The 22,111-nt window shown below is 44.1% G+C and overlaps 1 protein-coding gene across 2 annotated transcripts in view; it reads right to left on the bottom strand.

The window, feature by feature from the left end:
- Positions 1 to 18,639: 18,639 nt before the first annotated feature.
- Positions 18,640 to 22,111, bottom strand: part of Klhl5 (kelch like family member 5) — a 68,657-nt gene continuing 65,185 nt past the window's right edge. For both annotated transcript variants that reach the window (XM_052734987.1, XM_052734986.1), the window contains exon 11: positions 18,640 to 19,971. In XM_052734987.1, coding sequence (XP_052590947.1) covers positions 19,915 to 19,971 — 57 coding nt within the window. In that variant the 3' untranslated portion in view covers positions 18,640 to 19,914. The remainder of the gene's footprint in view (positions 19,972 to 22,111) is intronic.

The following is a 22,111-nucleotide window of genomic DNA, read 5'->3' as shown; positions in this document are numbered from 1 at the left end:
GAACTCACTTGGTAGCCCAGGCTGGCCTCGAACTCACAGGGATCCACCTGGCTCTGCCTTCCTAGTGCTGGGATTAAAGGCATGCGCCACCACCGCCCAGCTAGTTGTTTTTTCTTAATGGGGACTGGTTTTCACTGTCAGTAAGGCATAGCTCATGCATTTTATGGTGATGGACACCAGAACTTCTTCCAGTTTGAGATGATTCTACACTGAGCTGTTACGAACACTGCTGTGTATGGTGTGTGTGTGTGTGTGTGTGTGTGTGTGTGTGTGTGTGTGTGTGTGTGTGTGTGTGTGTTTTAGTTTTATACAGTCTCATGTAGCCCAGACTGGCCTTGAACTCACTCTGCAGTCAAGGATGACCTTGAACTCTGATCCTCCTGCATCAATACCAGCAAAAGCATAGGAGTTTTAATTATTTTATTCTTGCCAATATTTGATGTTGGCAATCTTTTGAAAGCTTACCTATTTAGAGTGGTGGTTGGCCTGTGTCTAGACAAAACTTGCATTCATCTGATGACTAATGATGTTGAGCACCTTTGCCTGTTTTTAAAAATTTAGATTTATTTTATGTGTGTGAATGTTTTGCCTGAATGTGTGTATGTTCACCATAAATGTGCAGTGCCCCGGAGGTCAGAATCAGATCCCCTGGAACTGGAGTTATGGGCCATCATAAGCTGCCACGTGGGTGCTGGGGATGGAACTTGGGTCCTCTGCAAGCATAAGGTCTCTCAACCATCGAGTCATCTCTCAAACCCTGCTTTGAATGTTTTTACTGGCTATTTTGATATTCTTTCTGATCAGTATTGGATCCCCGGTTATTGGGTATCCTCTACTGGTGCAATAAGCCAATCAAGCCGAATTAATAAGTCCAGGTTTAATAAAGAGAGCAAAGCAACTCCCGGGTGACTCTCGAAAAGGCAGGAGAGAGGATCACAGGGCAGGTGGTGACCAGGTCTTAAATACCCTGTAGGCTTGGTCGTTAGCAGCCCCGGGGGAGGGGATGCTTGGCAGGCTTTCTTTGGGCTGTGTCTGGAGAGGGCAGTTCAGGGAGCTGCTGCTTGGCGTGCTGAGGGTGGGGTCTGGAATGGGGTCCTGAGCTGGAGATCCCCAACCCCTCCTAAAAAACTGTCTTCAAGTCTTTGTGCATTTTTAACTCAGTCACCACTCGTGTTTGAAGTGGGTAAGATTTCCTGATGCTCTGTGGAATTCGGCAGTAGCTGCAGTCTGTGTACATGCTAATGCATTGAGGTATTGTGTGTGTGTGTGTGGGGGGGGGCAAAACAGCTTGACCATGCAACTGCCATGACAGGCTTAGAGGCCCAGACACAGCTTCTGTGACAGGTTTACCGGCAGGCATCACCTGGGTCCAGGAGAAGCCATGAGCTGACCCCATCCAGGGACGGCCTGCATCTAAGGGGAAATACCTAACATTCCAAACATTCCCAGCAATGCTAGACAAATGTCAGCCAATCAGAGTCCTGAACCCTGGAAATCTCCTCACCCCAACCTCTGCTATGATAAAAACCCCACCCTGACCGGGCTGGGGTGGGGGGCTCTCTGCTCTCACAGCTGCATTGGACAGAGAGTCCAAGCTCCCAGCTTGAAAATAAAGGCTCTTTGCTTTTACATATGGGATTTGGTCTCCGTGGTGGTCTTTTGGAGGTCCCCAAGATCTGGGCATAACAGTATTAATTTCACTGGGCAGAGAAAGCAACCAAAGTTTCAAGCACTTTCTGGAAATGGAAGAAAATGATAAAGCCCAGCGTGTTCTGTCACAGGTTCCATGACTACCAGAGGCTGTTTTGTATATTGAAGGATTTTACCTTTTAGAGACAACTTCAGCAAATCCTTTTTACCTTGTTGATAATATCAATCACTCAGGATTTAAAAGGGAACATTAAGCTGCTTTTCAGCTTAAAAATGGAATAAGATAAAATTATTTGTGGGGAGGCATGGCTCACCATACCTCTCAGACTTCTCACCCACCCTACCTCCATGAGAAGGCGCTGGAATCTTTTAATCTGCTGGACCAGGTGAATTCAGCTCTTCTCTTCCTATTCCCTGGGGAGCAGCTATAATTAGCCTGGTCACAAAGGCTGCCTGAGCCCATCTCTCCAACTCTGCATTTAGCGATGTCACGCTGGTAGCCTGAAATTGTACCTGATGGGACTACTTCTACTGCTAAAACCAGGAACTGCTACCAACCGGAGAGTCAACTGTTAAACATTTACTAAGATGATTGTGTCTACATCATAGTCACAGCTAACTGATGAAACCCAATTTTCAGTCTCCTCTTCTCATGCATGACTTACTGCTAGCTGTGCTGGCTGAAGGAACAATATGAAGGTGCGGGGCTAAGGGCTGTATCCAGAGAGAAATGCATCTCAGCAATGCTTGCAGATCTTCACTGCTCGGCCTGCCTGCTTCTCAGAGCTAAAACAAAAGAGTAACTTCTTCCCCTTTAAAAATTCCTTTTTAGTTTTAACTTTGTGTTATGTGTGTGTGTGAATGTGGATTTGTGCACATGAGTGCAGGTGCTCAACAAGGTCAGAAGAGGGCATTGGGTCCATTGGAGCTGAAATTAGAGTTGGGAGTGACATGGGTACCGGGAAACATGCTTGAACTAGGGTCCTCTCTAAGGACAGTAAATGCTCTTAACCACTGAGCCATCTATCCAGACTGCTGCTATGCTGCCCCTGTCCCTCCTCTTCCCATAATAGCCTTTTCCATGGAGATGCAACACACACACACACACACACACACACACACACACACACACACACACACGCTGTCTCGTCAGTGGTCAACAGGTTCCAGAGAAGAGGTAATAAGCAGGGATAGATTCATGTCCCAAAACACAGATCATATCATCATATCGTTTTTTGTTTCCAGACATGTGTTTTAACTTTTTCTCTTGCACATCTGGGGTCGTAAGCTTAGTTATCATTGATAAACTGACAGATCAGAGTTATCTTTTACAATAGTTTTCCCTTAAGTTTAGTCATCATTGATAGAGTTATCTTTTATAATCATATTTGCTCATCAACCCCATAATCCAAATTTTAAGAATCTAGAGGCCTATGATAGCCTGTTCTCAGGCTGGTAGCTCTTGTGGCTTCAAGGACCCTAGACAGAAAATCTCCAAGCTACTCTGGATAGATTGCCATGTCTTGAGCAGTGTATTATTAACTCTTAATGATCAGTGTGCCCAAGAAAAATCCTCAGGACAAAGCTTCTGCACTTATTATTCGAATTCTGGCACAACACGGTGTTTATATTTTATATCTGTATACGATTTGTTTATATGTCTAATCCTGGCATTCTTTTGCTTCTTGGTCATATGACATCACAGTGGCTCTACATGAGCTAACTTTTCTAAGAAAGGAAGGTCCTGACACCTCCTTCTTCTGTCATATTTCTACACCATTCTTTGCCCACCAATATAAGTCCCTGTGTGGGGCAGAGGTAACTCTAGCTGATCTAACTTTGTTGCTGTGTGTGCCACATAATCACCTGAGTGTATTGTAGGAAGAGACTTGCAATCTGATCTGTGGCCAACTCCTCTAGCCCACCAAATCTTGTAGGTCTTTTTAAGTTTACTTTGTTTTGATTATCTTGTTCCTGAGCAAGTACAGGGACAGATGTTTTTAAGAATATCTTAGAGCCTCATAAAGAGACCTCTGGCTTCTTTATGTGTGTCACAACCTCCAAGGTGTAAGGAAGACCTTCAAGTAGATAAAGATATCTCCCTAGAAATGGGATGGATAGTGTGCCTAGGACTTTCCTGGGGAAGCTTAGAAGCAGTACTCCTGGGAGAAGGCATGAATGATTCATAAGAAATTTTCTATCAATCTAATATCCCCAAGTTGTACAAAATTAAAAGCCCCCAACCATGTAACACACGGAGATCAAAAGTAAAAGTGGCACAGTGGCCATTATGTGGCTCAGCTGTGCTGGATCTTTGTCAAGCAGCTGTGCTGGCTTTAGGATTTTTGCTGTTCCTATCAGATACGGCTGTGCCACACACACATCTACTCACCACAGATAGGGAGCCCATAGCAGACCGAAACATGGACACCAATGAAGTCCAACTTGGTGAACCAATAAGTTCTATTATGTTTATTTATAATAGCAGAAATGACTGAAAAAACAGTTGCATCCAAGCCCACCCCACATGGGTGACAGCTCACAAAACCTGAAAACCTGGAGCATACCACACAGCCTTCAGGCAGCTCAACAGGTTGGAGTGCGCCCTTTCCAGGTGGCTCAGTTGATCCTTGTTTCTTCTGGACAGTTCAGCTGGTCTCTGCTTCTTTTGGGCTGCTTGGTTGGGCTCAGCTTCTTCCAATCCACTGGGTTTGTCTGAGAGTCTTTACAACTTGTTTTGTCTTGAGTGACTATCAGTCGGTTTTCCTGTTTATATACTGGGGTGGTGGTGGGGGGTAGTAAATCCTGTGAGTTTCAGGGACTTCCTGTAGCTGTTTTGAGTTGTTGAGTTGTTTACTTCCTGTCTTAATGTCTTAAGGAGCTTCCCTCTAGGATGGAGTGTTTCAATCTTGGAGGAAACTGTTTCCCTCCTTCACTCCCCCCCCTCCCACCTCTCATCTCTTTTGGTTGTTTGGGAGCTCCATCTTAGGGCCCTATGTCTGAGTCACCTCCCCAGCCCTTCTTTTCTGCTTCTTGTCTCTTTTATTTGGATACTGGACAAAATCCTACCCATGCTTTCCAGGCTACTCAGGGTGCTTCCTCTCTCTCCAGAGACCCTCCTCACAACACCCATGCAGCTGCTTGTTGACTTCTATTCCTGAGCATGCCTGTTTTCTTGGACAATTCAAAGGCACGCCTGCCTTTCTCCTTTTCATTAGTTTTCCCCTTCTGTCAGCTGCTGAGGTGTCCAGCTTGCCTGCCCTGGAATTTTCTCTCAGTCTCTAATAAAATGGTCCTCAGGCTTTAAGAAGAAAAGGAGAGGGTATCTTAAAAGTTGGGTGTGTTGTGCATGCCTGTGATCCTAGTCCTCAGGAGGTGGAGGCAGGAGGGTTAAAAAGTTCAAGGTCATCTTCTCCTATGTAGTAAGTTTGGGGCCAACCTGGGATCTATAAGACCTTGTTTGAAACACCAACAGAAATAGTCTTGAAAAGTAGAACACGGAAGAGTGGGAAGTGGAATGTATCTTCCACTACAAAGTATTAGAAACTCACTATCGTGTGAAGAGTTGATTGGTAAGTAGTCAACAAAACATGCAAAAGTAAGTTGTTGGTTTTTTTTTAAAGATTTATTTATTTATTTTAAAAAAATATTTATTTATTTATTATGTATACAGTATTCTGCCTGCATCCCTGCAGGCCTGAAGAGGGCACCAGATCTCATTACAGGTAGTTGTGAGCCACCATGTGGTTGCTGGGAATTGAACTCAGGACCTCTAGGAAGAGCAAGTCGGTGCTCTTAACCTCTGAGCCATCTCTCTAGCCCTTAAAAAAAAAAAAGATTCATTTATTTATTATGTATACAGTATTCTGCCAGCATGTATGCCTGCACACCAGAAGAGGGCACCAGATCTCATTACAGATGGTTGTGAGCCACCATGTGGTTGCTGGGAATTGAACTCACGACCTCTGGAGGAGCAGCCAGTGCTCTTAGCTTCTGAGCCATCTCTCCAGGCCGCAAAAGAAAGTTTTATTAAACCACCTTGTAGAGTCATTTGATAAAATCCCTGCCATTTAAAACTTGGTGAAGGGCATGGCAAGCATGGCTCTGGCAGGCCTGGCCCTTCTCCCCATTCCCTCTGCCTTGCTAAAAACCATGCCTAGGGGCCACATCTATTTCCTCTCTACCCAGAGGCAGTCCTTTGTCTATGTCACAGTTAAAGTTTTACACTTCTCACTTCTTTCTTTGAATTCTTCTAATGCCTTATAATGAATCTCATTATTTACCTTCTTACATTGGAGTTATCTATATCCATATATATATATACACACACACACATATCTTTTTTTCCCTAAAATATTTTTCTCTCACTCTCTCTGTACACACACACACACACACACACACACACACACACACATACACTTTTTCCTAAAATATTTCTCTCTCTCTCTCTCTCTCTCTCTCTCTCTCTCTCTCTCTCTCTCTCTCTCTCTCCACACACACACTTCTTTTTTCCTAAAATATTTATCTCCTTTTCTGCATTTAAAATAAATCACAGGTGGCTGGAGAGATGGCTCAGTGGTTAAGAGCACTGGCTGGTCTTCCAGAGGGCCCTGGTTCAATTTCCAGTACCCGAATGACAGCTCATACCTGTCTGTAACTCCTGTTCCAGGAGATTGGAAAAGAGGCTCTTAACTGAGAGATTACCCAGATCAGATTGTTGGTGGCCATGTAAATGGGGAATTATCTTGATTGGTGATTGGTATAGGAGGTCCTAGGACACTGTGGGAACCTGGGAAGGTGATCTTGGAACATTAAAAAAACAAGCTGACCAGGAGCCAGAACTGCAAGCCACTACGTGGTGTTACTCCATGGTCTCTGGAAATACCTCTGCAGATGTGTCCAGAGCGGTTTCCATAGTGATTCTAAAGCCAACCGAGCTGAGAGTGCAGATTAATTATCGCGGTCAAGGACCACGGCTTTCAGTTACTTTAATGCAAACAATGGACTCGTCTCTCTTCCTTGCTCTCTCTCACACCACATGGAGAAAGATAGATGAGGACAGACAGACACTAGATACTGATGTGTTTTTTTAAAAAAATTGGATGACTGCTCTTTCTTCTGGACTTTCTACAGCATCTCCCCTCAGCGGCACCCGGGCACTACTGATAATCCAATCAGTAGTTTTCAGTTTGTTGCTTCTTGTCTTCATATCCACTTTTCATTCTCTGCTGGTTGTGAATGGATATGAGCCCTTCATCCTTTGCCAGTGGAACAGTGGAACAGGCATTCTCAACAGAAGCCACTGGAGACATTGCGGGAGGAAGTGGAGAGCCGGTCTGTCACAGGTCCAGAGCGCCCCTGCCAACACTTGGGCTCTTTATCAGGCACGAGTGTGCTGGGAGGAACCTTGAGGATAAAGCCCAGGGCTGCTATCGCTGTCTGCAAAGGACCAGGATTCCCAAGCACAGTGTACTTCTACCTGGGAGTCTCCGCAGTGTGTCTGTGGGACTTGGGGCAAGAAGAATTGACCCACACTTGGTGCCCACACCGCTTTCTGTGTCGGAATAAAAACTCGTCTTCCACTCACAGGTGTCTTGAGCTAGCACCCATCAAACAATAACAGGTTAATCTATCAACTCAAGTAGAGCAAAGCAGATCGCAGACCCTGCTGTGGAACAATCCTTTTCTGTGCTATGAATATGTATGACTCTCAGTGATTAATAAAAAGCTGACAGGCCAGTAGCTGGGCAGGAAGTTAGGCGGGAAAGCCAAACTGAGAATGATGGGAAGAAGTTAGGCGGGAAAGCTAAACTGAGAATGATGGGAAGAAGGAGGGCAGAGTCAGAGGAGATGCCAGCCAGCTGCCCAGGAAGCAAGACATGCCAGAGGACAGGTAAAGCCATGAGGCATGTGGTAAAATGTAGATGAATAGAAATGAGTTATTTTATTTTTTGGATTTTTCAAGACAGGGTTTCTCTGTGTAGTTTTGGTGCCTGTCCCGGAACCTGCTCTGTAGATCAGGCTGGCCTCAAACTCATAGAGATTCACCTGCCTCTGGCTCTCAGGTGCCCGCAGAAATGGGTTCATTTAAATGTAAGAGTTAGCTAGTAACAAGCCTGAGCTATTGGCCGAACATTCACAATTAATATTAAGCCTCAGTGTGTTTATTTGAGAGCGGCTGTGGGACAGGAAAACTCCTCCCATGAGACCCTGGTAACCAGTCAGTGTGTTGGAGCCCATCCTTTTGAGTGCTATATAGTCTCTGTAGCCAACAGCCCCTGTTCAGCTGTGGGCTTTAGAGGCCTGATTGGCTTCTCACTGCTACATCACAGAGGCACAGGTACTCCCTCAAATAGCTCTGCACTCTCCCTAGACTTGTACAGCAGCTGCCCCTTTTAAGTTATATTAAATTTCTACTAATAGATTCATGACTTCTTCCTCGTGGCTCATCTCCTCATTTTCCTTCATTACCGCTCCACTCAGCGTCCCCTGCTCTTGGCTCTATTAATAGCAACAATGCTTCTCTGTACCCACAAGGCATGCCAGCCCTTCTAAAATGCCCTTCTTTGTCCTTTTACTAGGGAAAGCATGAGCATGCGTGCGCACGCGCGCACGCACGTGCATGGGGGGACTGTTAATGTACACAAGAGGCTGAATTGTAGCCTGTTACTACTCACAAAAAGCAAAAACTTAAACAGTCCCTCAGACGTGGCAAGTCCACACATTACAGCATCTGACTTTGGCATGAAACATGCCCTTGTGATTAACCAGACAGCGTGAACTCACCTCCACACAACAGTCTAAAAAGGCCTTTAACACGCTCACAAACCAGGTTTGTTTTAAAACCTGGCTCTGCCGTTTGTCAGAGTTTCGATACCACTAATCGGGAATAATCCTGTGTGCTCCAGAGAGCCATTGTAAAGGTGAAACGAGGTGGCACACATATGAGGGGCTCAGCTCATAAGCAAGCTAACGCAGACTCCCTGTGTTACAGAGAACAATGCCACACGCACCTAAGATGATTAGAGAAAACGTGCATCTTAAAATTTGATTTCTTGTAGATGCCCTACCAGCGAAATGGCTATCCTTCAACAACACTTTATTCACAAAAAAGAAACGCCAGACGGGTTTGGGCAGGGAGCTGCTGTTTGTTATCCTCAAAAAACGATGTTTTCCCTGTATGAAGTTTTTTAAAAATTTAGTTTTAAAACATTTAATTAAAATGTAATTACATTCTTCTCCTCCCTTCAACCCCTCCCATGTGCCTTTACCTGGCTCCCATACACACACACCATATGAATAAATATATAAGTGCATCCTGTTGAATCTGTATTTTTTTTGTGGGGGGCTGATTACTTGGGGTTGGATACCCACTTATGGTTCTCACTTGGGGAAGACTGCTAATTCTCCTGGTCTCAGGAGTCATTAACTGCCTGCGGTGATTTCCCTCGTCCACTCTGGCACATCAATCTGGTGGTGTCATCTCCAGGTTTGTTCAAGCAGCCGTGCTGTTGAGATTCCGTGGTTGAAGCTTCCCTGTCTCATCCGGAACATACAGTCTTGCAGCTGACTTCGGATCCTCTGGCTCTGACAACCTCTCTGTCCCTTCTTTCACGATGTCCTCTGAGGCCGAGGTGTACGGCTTGCATTCTAGCTGCATCAGTTGTGGCCGGGCACCCCATAGTCAGTTGTTTTCTGTCTTTTGATCAATTGTGTCTTTCTGTGGTGATTTCCACTTGCTGCAAAAAGAAGCTTCTTGGATGAGGGTTGGGAGCTCCACTTAGCTGTGGGTATAAGACTACGTATTTAGAATATAGTCAGGAATTATGCTGGTTTAGGAATGTGGCGGTGGTAAGTTCTCTTCTGAGATCTATGACCTTACTAGCTACAGGCGATAGTCTAGGTTTACAGTACCAGGCATGATTTCCCTCCTGTTGATCAGGCCTTAAATCTAATTAGACAGCTGTTGGTTACTGCCAAGATATAATGCCACTATTGCACTTGAGGGCTATGTTGCTGTGATGATCATTGTGGTGGTTCATGGTGTCAAAGCTGGGTAGGATTTTGAATGCTCTCCTCTCTTGGCCGCTTGCATAGCATCTTCTGGTTATTTTGGAAGCTGGCCCTCAGGGAGGAGGCCTTTGGGTCAGATTAGCTCAATTCCTCCGAGCTCAGTGTCTGAAGCATGGGGTGTCTTCAGTAATGGGGATTTACCTTCAACTTCTGAGAGGCAACCAAAGGCAGCAGCAATAGGCTGTACTGTTTGGGGAGTCTCTTGGACTCCCCCAGTCAACATCTTGAAAGGAGGTTTTTTTCATGCCTGGTTCTGAGGTTTTTGTTAGATACTCTATGGGTCTTACAGGGAATGTTATGGCCCCAACTGGCATAATTTCCTTTAACTTATGTACATATGTGTATATTTTATGTAATTTTAGGTAACTATAAAATAATGTGATTCCTTATAGACTTTTCAAACATCCTTAGTATTATTTACCTCTCTTCCCTCCTTCTCCATTTGTATTGGCCCTCATGATTAATTTTGTACAGGGTCTCATGTAGCCTAGGCTGGCCTCCACTTCTTTACATAGCAAAGGATGACCCTGAATTTCTGATCCTCTACCTCTACCTCCCAAGTGCTGGAATTCCAGGTGTGGTTCACTATATTCTGTTCACGTGGTGGTGGGGTTCCAGCCCAGGGCCTCATGCTTGCTAGGCAAATACTCTACCCACTGAGCTACATGGTCAGATCTAGAGTTCTGAGGTATAATCTTGTGCTAGGTATTTTTCTCTAACTTGGGTCTTCGAAAAGGGATTGTGTAAATATTTATTCACTCAGAACTTAGTCATATACAGATTTAGAAGTATGGATTTTAAACATATTCTGATAGTACTTGCTGCTTTTTATTATAGACCCTCACTGATAGACCACTTGACTCCCAGAGACTGTTTTCTTTCTCTGTAGTCTGACTGGCTTCAGCTTTGATCTGTCTGTCTTGGCCACTCATGTGCTGGGATTACAGGTGTGTACCACCATGCCCAACTCTTTAGCTCAGCTTTTAAAGCACACTGTCATGGATGGAAAAGAGAATAGTGAACTAAATAATCAACTACACAGAATCGTGAGTCAGTGTGATTTGTGTGTCTTCACAGTGAGGATCCATATTCCCGGGGCTGACCCTCACCTTAGGGGTTGTAAGGCTTAGAGGTTGCGGTTTCCTGTGACTGTGGCCTCCTCACCCCAGGCATGCTCTACATTCCCCTTCTCTATCCTGTTTCCTGGGAGGTCGCCCAAACCAAAGAGCAAGTTTGTGAGCTTGGCAGACAATCTAGGGCAAAGCAACTCGGTGCCCTGCCCACCATTCTAGGTTCTTCTGTTATTTATATTTTTATCTTCCCAATCCTCAATGTTTTGGCTTCCCTTTGATGTTTTAAAGAAAACGTACTTCATGTTTTTCAGATACTTTGTTTTGTTTTGTTTTTTGAGACAGGTTTTCCTGTATAACAGCCCTGGCTGTCCTGGATCTCGCGCTGTAGCCCAGGCTGGCCTCGAACTCACAGAGATCCGCCTGCCTCTGCCTCCCGAGTGCTGGGATTAAAGGCGTGCGCCACCACCGCCCGGCCGACAAATATCTTCTTAAGGAGCTTTTATAAATGTGTCCTCCTTATGTATGTAAAAATTGCTGTTACTCAGGAACCCAGCGCTGTACAGGTCGTCCAGATGCTGAGTTCATGAGCTGCAATGACTGTGCCAGGCCTGGAAGACAGTGTTCCTCAACACTGCCTCTGGCTCACGCATTATTATTGTTTAATGTATTTATATACGTATTTATTGTGTGTGCATGCATACATGCACATATGCATGCCCCTGTGTACATGTAGAGGTGAGAGGTCAAATTCTGGGAGTTGGTCCTTTCCTTCCACAATGTGGGTCCTGGGGATCAAACTCAGGTCCTCAGTCTTGGTGGCAAGCCCCTCTACCTGCTAAGCCAGCTCACCATCCCCCTATTATACTCTTCACGTTCCCTCTTCTACAATGTCCCCTGAGCCTTGGAAGGGTGCTACTAATATCCTATTTAGGACTGAGCATCCAACAGTGACTTGTTTTCAGTTGCGAGTCTCTGCAGTAACCACTGTCCACTGCAAAAGGAAGCTTCTCTGGCCGAAGACCAGCGAGTGAGTGAGCGAACACAGCACTGATCTGTGAGTGTACAAATCTGCAGAAGGCAGGATGTGACAGGCACAATACCACTTAGCGAAATAACAATAGATTTCTCACCAGGGCTTAAGACATGCCCCGCCACTGGCTTCTGAGGAGGTTTACAGTACCCGGCACGGATTCCCTTTCCTGGAGCGGTCTTGAAATCCCACCAAAGAGGCTGTTAGCTCCGTCGTGGCCACGGTTGCTCTCGCAGGCACACCTTGCCTGGCCTGTTAGTGGTGTGGCATGCAGGGTCCACAGCTGGATTAAGATGATGATTTTTCTCCCCCAGCAACCCGCACAGCACCTTTCACACCGTGGAAGCTAGCCAGCCGCAAGGGAGGAAGCTTCCAGCTCAGCTCCAGCCTGGTTTCCCTATGTCCTGTAATGACAGTTATTATTTTAACCCTTCCATATTCCATGTGTGACCTTCCCACCACCCAGTAGTGAGTAAAATGTCAATACACTGGAACATTTGTGAGGAAAGAAACCAGACCTCTGTTAACATGCCTGTTGAAAGGGGTTCATCTGACACTTTGTTTGTTTGTGTTTGAGACAGGGTCTCTCTGTGTGACACCTCTGGTTATCACACTGGTTAGTTATCAACTTGGTTAGTTATCACACTGCCTTGGGTGTGAGTCAGCCCAAACATCAAACCTCCTTCATATTTATGTTCATACAAAGTGAGTGAGAGCTTATTAGGAGAAGGCACAAGGGACACATGCTAAATATAAATATATTTAAATATAAATATATGAATACGTGCTAAATAAAAATAAATATAAAACATTCTCCTGTAACCTCTGAAGGAACTAACGTGGTCTTCTCCTTTGCTTTAGAATCTATTTGTGTATAAAATGTTAGCCCCCTAGCTTTTTGCCCAGAGTCTCTCTTAGTTAACATTTCTATTGTGATGAGAACCATAACCGAAAAGCAAGTTGGGGAGAAAAGGGATTATTTGGCTTACACTTCAGCATTGCTGTTGTTCATCACTGAAGGAAGTCAGGGCAGGAACTCACACAGGGCAGGAGCCTGGAGGCAGGAGCTGATGCAGAGGCCATGGTGGGGTGCTGCTTACTGGCTTGCTTCCCACAGCTTGCTCAGCCCACCTTCTTACAGAACCCAGGACCAGCAGCTCAGGGATGACCCCACCCACCATGGGCCGGGCCCTCCCCCATTGATCACTAAATGAGAAGATGCCTTATAGCTGGATCTCATGGAGGCGTTTCCTCAGCTGAGGCTCCTTCCTCTGACGACTCTGGCGTGTGTCACGCTGACACACAAAACCAGCAGCACAGAGTCCTATTGACTGGAGAGTTTCTGAGGCCAAGGGTCTCTGTGGGATTAATTCCTCCCCTTGTATCCCCTGCGGCCTTGCCACTGAGTTTCTGACCCAGCATCGAGTAAGTAGGTCAGCTTCGGCAAACCTGTTGTCTGCGTTTTTCTCTCTGACATTCTCACACGGCCCAGCTATTCGTGTCGCTGCCCAGAGTCAGCTCTCTGCAGGCAGCTTCTCCTTAACCTCATCATTCCGGCTGCCTCGGAGCGAGGACGTGGCTGTCCACCAACCCGACTCCATCCACACCGTTGCCGAACTCAGCTGATCGTATAGTTACAAAAATGTGTAACCTTAAACAGAGCCATTTACAAATTTTAGTTGAGGTCTTAATTTCAAACAGTTCCTTAGTTGAATTCCTTTTTTCCCTGAGACAGGGTTTCTCTGTGTAGCCCTGGCTGTCCTGGAACTTGCTCTGTAGACCAGGCTGGCCTTGAACACAGAGATCCACCTGCCTCTGCCTCAGGCTTTTATTTGAATTTTTTTTTAAGATTTATTTATTTATTTATTACGTATACAGTGTTCTGTCTGCACGTATGCCTGCAGGCCAGAAGAGGGCGCCAGATCTCATGACAGACGGTTGTGAGCCACCATGTGGTTGCTGGGAATTGAACTCCGGACCTCTGGAAGAGCAGCCAGTGCTCTTAACCTCTGAGCCATCTCTCCGGCCCCTTAGTTGAGTTCTTAATGCCACCTTTTTACTGTCTTAAAAAGTGGCACTTAGCAGCTGGAGATGGCACAGTTGGTACAGTACTTGCTATGTAGGCATGAGGACCTCAGTTCGAATCCCCAGGACCTACAAGAAAAGCCAGGCCCAGCAGCCAGCTGAGGTGGAGGTGGAGGCAGGAGGGTCCCCAGAGCTTGCTGGCCAGACAGTGTAGACAAATGGTTGAGCTCAAGGCTCAGTGAAAGAGTGCTATGGAGAGTGACTGAGGAAGCCATCAGCCTTCAACCTCTGGCCTCTGTGCATGCGTGGGTGCATGGGTGCACCTGCACACACACACACACACACACACACACACACACACACACACACACACACACACACGCACATTACTGCTCTCACACAGAGCGGTAATGGATCTCTGCTGAGTAGGGTTTATCCAAAACGAGAAACACTAAACCACCCGACCTGCTTTTGAGCAGTGTACTGAGAGTAACTGCTTCGTGTCAGAACTGAGTAGCCTGCATGTTACGTTTTGGACACAAACTTATTCTAACAAGTAATACTAACACAATAATATAAAAACCATTTAAAACAACACAAGTATGGGTTAGTGTCCACAAAAAAGCAATCAAATCAAAGTATGTTTTGATTTGATGTTTCCCACACGCCCCAGTCCAGGCTGGCTTCAAACTCAGAGGTCTGCTGGGCCGCATTAGTCCAAAGGAAGTTATCAGCCTGGGGCAGGGGACAGAAGGTGGGGGTCAAGTCGTCATGATGCTCCCAATCAAATTTCTACCTCATTCTCTTCTTGAACTAAAGAGCTAAAGAACCTTTCTTCCTGTCAGAGTTCTAAAATTCATGTATGTAAAAACTACATTTAAAAAAGTCCTCTTTGGGATGCTTATAAATCCAGAATTTTTTTTTTTTTTTTTTTTGGTTTTTCGAGACAAGAGTTTCTCTGTGTAGCTTTGCGCCTTTCCTGGAACTCACTTGGTAGCCCAGGCTGACCTCGAACTCACAGAGATCCGCCTGCCTCTGCCTCCCGAGTGCTGGGATTAAAGGCGTGCGCCACCACCGCCCGGCTATAAATCCAGAATTTTAATCCTAGTAATTATTGTTAATGTATTGTTATGACATTTCAAAAAATATATAGTATCTTTAATAAAGCCATTGATTGATTGATTGATTGATTGTTTCAGACAGAGTCTCATAGTGTATAGTCCTGGCTGTCCTAGAACTCACTATGCAGACCAGGCTGGTCTTGAACTCACAGATCCTGTGCCTCTTGAGTGCTGGGATTAATGGCATCTATGCCTGGCTCTCTAATAAAGCTTTTTAAGAATTGTGGTAAGACGTGCATAAAGTTTACCACCAGTGACACTTGGTACCGTCACCATTGTGAAACGATCACCAGAAAGTAGTTGCAGATCTGTTATCCCCAAAGGAAACTCCTTACTCACCAAGCGTCCACATCCCACTGTCCCTCAGTCTCTGACCACATACAGTTTGCTTTCTGTATGCTTTTGTCTATCTCAGACATTTCATCCACGGCACAGCCCCCGTGTCTGGCGTCTTTCACTCAGCGCATGGCGTCAGGGTTCATCTGAGTCGTAGCGCGTGCATCAGCACTCTATTTCCCTATGGCTGAATACATCCCCTTGTATGTGTACAGTGTTCATCCAGCCACCACCTCGGGGGACATACACTTGGGCCATTTCCACCTTTCGATTGTTACGCTTACTGCTGCTGTATTTCTGTGTGCACGTTTTTATTTGAATAGGTTTTCAGTTTTTTGGTGTACAGCCAGGAGCGGGATTGCTAGGTCACACAGCAGGTAGCTCAGCAAACTGCCGCAGCAGCTGCACCATTTAACATGTCCTCCTTGTCCTCTCCAACGCCCATTGTCTTTTAGAATTACAGTCCTTCTAGAGGGGGTGAAGCCGTATCTCACTGCGCCGTGGATTTGCATAATGACCAGTGATGGTAAGCGTCGTCTTAGGTGCTTGTCCTTTGTACCGCTTGCTTGGAAAGGTCTACTTACGTCCTTTGCACATTTCTGATTGGATCGTCTTTTTGGTATTGAATGTCTGAATTCCTTTTATAGTCTGAATTCTAGTCCCTTACCAGATATATAATTTGCAACTATTTTCTTCTGTCCTGAGTTGTCTTTTCACTTTGTGTGTAATTCTGGGCATGTCTGAGCTGGGCATTGGGTGTTTTTCTCTCTGCCCTACTGCCTTGAGACAGGGCCTCTCACTTGACTGGAAGCTTGCTTTGTGCTCGGCTCGTGGGCCAGTGGACTCCTGGGATCTGCTCCTTACTTGTGTGAAGGTCTAGACTTAACTTTACAGGCTCCATCTTAGGGAAAAGGCCACCATCTCAGACTGCCTGCTGTACTCAGTTCTAGGAAGGACCTCAGGAATATACCATGATAATTTGAATGGATACAGAGCAGTATCCTCCTGCAGACATCCTGTCTGCTGTTTATACAGGAAAGGAAAGTTTAACAAGATCCTGTCTGTGGTTTATGGCCCTTGAAGATATCTAGATAATCCTGCTGAACAGTCCAGAGGGTTGTAGTTCCCTGCCCAAAGTCTAACCCAATGGTTTCAAAATGTGATTTTGCACCCAAAGTCTGGACCAAGAGTTTCAAAAAATCACCTTGCCCCCTTCTACCCAATCCCAAGTTGCCAGTTCCTGGCTTGTGATTTTTCCCTATAAAAACCCTCTACACCTGGGCTTGTGGCCACTGCCACATTTCCTTCCATCTGTTGTATGGTGGCCCAGGCTGAACCTGAATAAAAGGATACTTATGTGTTTGCATCGGAAACTGGCCCCTTGGTGGTCTCTGGGGGTTTCGTGAACCGGGTACAACAGTTGCTGGGGTTACAGCCACGCCTGCTCATGAAAACATGGTTCCTGGGGACTTAAACTCAGGTCCTTGCACACGAAGCAAGCACTCTTAGCTTTCCCTCACCGAGCCGTCTCTCAAGCCCTTCACTTTCCTTCCTTCCTTTCTTTTCTTAAGACAGGACAGTCTCACTATGTAGACTAGGTTGGCCTCCGACTCAGGGATGCGCCTGCTGCTGTGTTGAGTTTAAAGGTGTGTACCTCCACGCCTGGCCTACCTTCACTCTCTTGATAGGTGAATAGGTCTGTGATGTCCAGCTGATTTTTATTGCTTGTGGTTTTAGTGTCCTATCCAGGAAACAATACTTAAGTCCAAGGTCACCAAGGGTCTATGGGCCTCCTTCTCAGTATTGTGGCTTTAATTCCTAGATTTAGATTTTTGATCCACTCTGTATTAACTTTGCACACAGTCTGAGGGGCCGAACTCTATTCTTTCCATGTGGATATTTTTCCTAAATGGTTTGGCATCCTTGCTGGAAATCTGCGAGTCTAGTGCACTTTCCAAAGATACTTCCCGACTTTTTATTCCATCCTGTTGAACTGCGTGTTTACTTATGTATCAGTACCACACTGGTTTGCTTAATGTAGCTTTGCAAAAAAAGAAAAAAAAAATCAGAAAATCTGAGTCCACCCCCACGTCCCCATTACTAAAGATGCTTGTTTTATTGGTCCTTTTGGGTCTTACAGTTCCATATGCATTTTAGGATTAACTGTCTCAATCCAGCAAGAAATTCATTTGGGGTCTTGTAGGGAGTGTACCAGCTCTGTCGACGGTGGTGGGGTTGGTGTCCTCTCAACACGCTTTCCTACCTGTGAGTACAAGATGCTTTTCGGGTATTTACATCTTCTGTATTTCAGGAACGTCTGGATCATCTTCATGTGCCACCTCCTCGGTAAACAGATTTCAAGTGTTTCATTTTCCTCCGTGTTATAAATGGCGTTGCTTCTTTAATCTTTAATCACTTTTCTTTGCTTGTATAACTGGCTTTCGGAGATTTTACACACAGCAACATTTCTGAAACTTTAGTTAGCTAGGCAGTTTTTTGTTGTGGATTCTTTAGTCTTTTGAAAATGTAGGATTATATTGTCTGTTAAGATAGTTTTACTTTTTTAAAAAATCTGAATTCCCTATTTCTTTCTTTTTCTAATTTCTCTGGCTAGAACTCTAGTTCAGCGTCGGCCAGCACCTCAGAAGAGACATTTTCTCGACCCTAGAGGTGAACGCTTCATTCTGTCATTGTGTTGTTAGCTGGGGGTTTTCAGAAAAGCCTTTTAAGGGAAGGCTCCATTTCCTAACTATTTTTTTTTAAAACCATGAAAGGCATGTTATTAAATACTTTAAAAATCAATTAAAACAATCATCTCCCCTCCTACTCTGTAGAAGATGACATTGCTTTTCTTAAGAATTTGATTATTAATTTGAGCTCTTTACTTGTTATAGATCCGCACAGATTTTTTTCACTTCTTCAGTCAATTTTTATAATTTGTATGTAACTACGAATTTATCCATCTTATCTAGGTTATATAACTTTTTGGAATTAATGCTTATTTTTAGTATATTTGTTTACAGTTCATTCAAGGTATAGTACAATTCAATATTAAGACATTTGAAATATTATACTTTACGCATTTACTTTCCTAAAGCAAAATGTATATACAATTCTATGAGTGATTTAAACAAACTTTTCCTTAAATATTAAGGAACTGGCTGAGCATAGATGTGCACGCCTTTAATCCCAGCACTCATGAGGCAGAGGCAGAGGCACAGGCAGAGGATCTCTGTGAGTTCAAGGCCAACTTGATCCATATAGTGAGTTCTAGGCCAGCCAGGGCTGCACAATGAGGCAATGTCTCAAAGAATAAAAACAAAAAACAAAGTCAGCTCAATAAAAAGGGACTGTGTTTCACTTTTTAAAGAAAGCAACTAAAATAAGGCTATCCTAATATAAAATAAGAATATATTAATCATAACATACTTTGAAAGATGGGGCTTCAGTTTACATCCATATTATATTAAGGTAATGACTTCTACCTTAAAGGAAATTTCATACAATATTACTGCCCAGGGCATTTTACAAACAATAAACAATTCACCGAGACTATTAACATTCATGTATGTAATTAGAGTTTACAAATGTACAAAATTTCGAGTAACAAACACTTTCAACTGATTTTTCAAATATTCAATTAGCACATTACCCCCCCCCCCCCAATTTTTTGATTACAAAGAAGTACAATGGGTTCCTAACACAATGGGTCAAAGGTGAGAAACAGGAAGCAGCAGACAGAATGTAAGAACTGCCGAATGACTGCATCAGTATCAAAAAGGACACACTCAAATAATCTCCTGTAATATAAAAGAGAAGAAATCCACATAATTAAATACTGGTTAGTTAGGTGGAAGAACATTAGAGAGTATATAGCATTTATTTTCTCTACATAAACTTGCATATCTTACTGTAAAGCGCCCTGCTTTAATTTCAGTCGTAGTCTATCACACACAGCTCTTGGTGGATCTAGATGGAATGGAACGGCTATTTCAGTAGGACCTAGAGATCCCATCAAGCTTTTATTTGGTCAGTCTTATTTTGAATGCGTTAAGTGTTTTTGTTTATTCTCGGGTTAAATCAATTTTAGTAATAAAATTCACAACTAGAGCATATTTAATATCATTGTACCTGAAAAAAACTAGACAGCATAGTCTTTAGTATATCATTAAAATAGTGGTTTGATTAAACAATAGAAAGTATGGAAGCTCATGTATGACAAATTTATAAAGTATTATTTTAGAGGCTTATATGTTTGTATGGTAATAACTCTGGACGATGTGAATAAAATGTGCCTGACTAAAAATAGATGAATTCCCAGTTAGTGCTGGATTGTTCTGGGGCAGCGCACTTGTCTTCATACTGTATATCAAGAAGGTATGATCCCAGTCCGGTAGTGTAGCTTTCATTTACTAAGCGATGAAGTATATCTCATCCTGGTCCATCCATTCCTTCCTCCATTGTTCCAACATCTTCATTTTGGAATGAGGCACTTTGTGCCCAGGAATGTGGCATTGCACGTTCACTAAAAATGAATCCACTGGTAGGACTGCCCTTATGTTAATAAAGGGAGAGGGCACCATCACTTAGAGAACAAAGCATGAAGTCATATCTTCACAGTCACAACACACGCTCCAGCTCTTCCGAGACACAGCGGAGCAACCTGAAAAAGCAACGAGATACAGGTGTTGGACAGACACAGGTGTTGGATGGATCCTCTAAGTGTCCAGTGTGAAAGCTGAGCGACATGACAACCAGACAATCAGTCGGTTAGACAACTTGTTAAATACAATGCAACCATTTCCTGCTTTGGGACAAGACTGGCAGTGGGGTGGACAGTGGCTGTAGACTTTGTGATCCCATTTCAGCCCTGCTATAAATGTCTTTTTTATCCATTTGTTAACATACTAAAACAAAAGCAGTTCTTTTTCAGGTACTACAAGTCTAAGCTCACATTTTTAAGTGCTTAAAACCACAAGAGAACTAGTAGTATCTAAACAAGACAGCTATGCAGCTACAGATTACTGACTAATAGCAAAGACAAACTAGGTTCCTTCCTGCTTATGATTACATCTCTATTTCTCAAAGATTGGGCTGTGCCCCACCTGTCACCTTAACTACAAATGGTCCCAGGAACCAGCAATCATGCATTCGGTTCAGGAGGTTGTTATGATCACCTGGCAACTAACTATGCCTTTGTTTCAAAGAGCTGTTACGACCAACTTGTTATGACCGCCTTTCAAGCCTGTCTTTGTTTCAGGAGGCTGCTGGGACTAATCTGTTGTGCTTTTGTTCTGCATCTGTAGCTCTGCCTATTTGCCTGCCAAGGCCCCCACTTGGAAACCCCCCACTCTCAAACTATAAAAACCCTTCTCTTATCTATGTTCAAAGCTGATGTCTTGAACCCCACCTTAGGGAGAGACAGCCCATGTACACAAATAAAAAAGCTTGCTTTAATTAACTTGGCTTTTTTTAAACTTCAGCTCCCTTTTTATACTCTTACTGTCACCTGTCCCCAAGTTGCTTTGTGGTTAATCTTCATCGTTAATTTTACTGTATTTTAGAATCACATAGGAAACACCTCTGCACATGTCTGTGAGGGCATTTCCAGAGACTTAATTTAGGAGGGAAGACCCACCCTGAATGTGGGTGGGCTCGTTCCATAGGTTTGGATCCTAGACTGAATTAAAAAGGAGAAAGGGTGGAACACTGTGGTGCTTTGAATAAGAATGGCCCCTCATGTCTTTGCACGCACGATTCCCAGCTGAGAAACTGTTTGGAAACTGTTAGGAGGCGTGGCCTTGTTGGAGCAGGTATGGCCTTATTGGAATGGGTGTGGTCTTGGAGGAGGTGTGTCACTAGGAGTAGGCTTTGAGGTTTCAAAAGCCCACACCAGGCCCAGTCTCTCTCTGTCTCTCTCTGTCTGTCTCTCTCTGTCTGTCTCTCTCTGTCTGTCTGTCTGTCTCTCTCTCTCTCTCTCTCTCTCTCTCTCTCTCTCTCTCCTGCCTATGGATCAGGATGTAAAACTCTCAGCTCCAGGGCCATGCCTATTTGCATGCTGCCACACTCCCTGCCATGATGATAATGGACTAGCCCTCTGAAACTGTAAGTAAGCCCCCAGTTAAATGCTTTATTTTGTAAGTATTGCCATGGACATGGTATCTCTTCACAGCAATAGAGCACTGACTAAAATATGCATCAATATTTATTGCTCTATACTTCCTGATTGCCTCCACAATGTGACCAGTGGCTTAATGCTTCTGACACCATGCTTTTCCCAAAGGATGGTGCTTTTCCAGAATGAGATATGGTTAGTGAGAAGTCTTTTGTTAATAAGCTCGCCACACTGAGTTTCTAACTTGTTAACATAATTTAGGTTTGCCATGTTTATTAGATCATAACCAGAAATTTAATATGCTTCCAAAATATTGAGTATTTAAAAATTATTACTCACGTATGAGTAAACTGTTCAAATATTTCTGATTACTAGCCTTGCTTATTTCTACGATATCCTCTTCCCTTTGATGCAGCCCTCCTGCAGTCCCGTCAGCTCTACCACTGCTAGAACAGTTCTTCAATGAATGGTAGTTCATAATAATTTATCTGAATATTAATTTGTACTTCAAAGGAATTTGGATTTTGTTATAAAATCAGACACTGCCTCGTTTTTTCATATTTAGTCAAGAGGCAACTTTATTTCATTAAAAAAGCTTGCTTTATTTTTATTTTATGTGTAGGAGTATTTTCCTGCATGTATGTCTATATACCATGTGTGTGCAGTTCCCACAGAATCCAGAAGAGGG

The sequence above is a fragment of the Peromyscus californicus genome, unplaced genomic scaffold (assembly GCF_007827085.1).
Source record: "Peromyscus californicus insignis strain IS unplaced genomic scaffold, ASM782708v3 Scaffold_13__1_contigs__length_99412109, whole genome shotgun sequence".
NCBI classification, from domain to species: Eukaryota; Metazoa; Chordata; class Mammalia; order Rodentia; family Cricetidae; genus Peromyscus; species Peromyscus californicus.
This window is presented reverse-complemented; position numbering and strand designations above follow the sequence as displayed.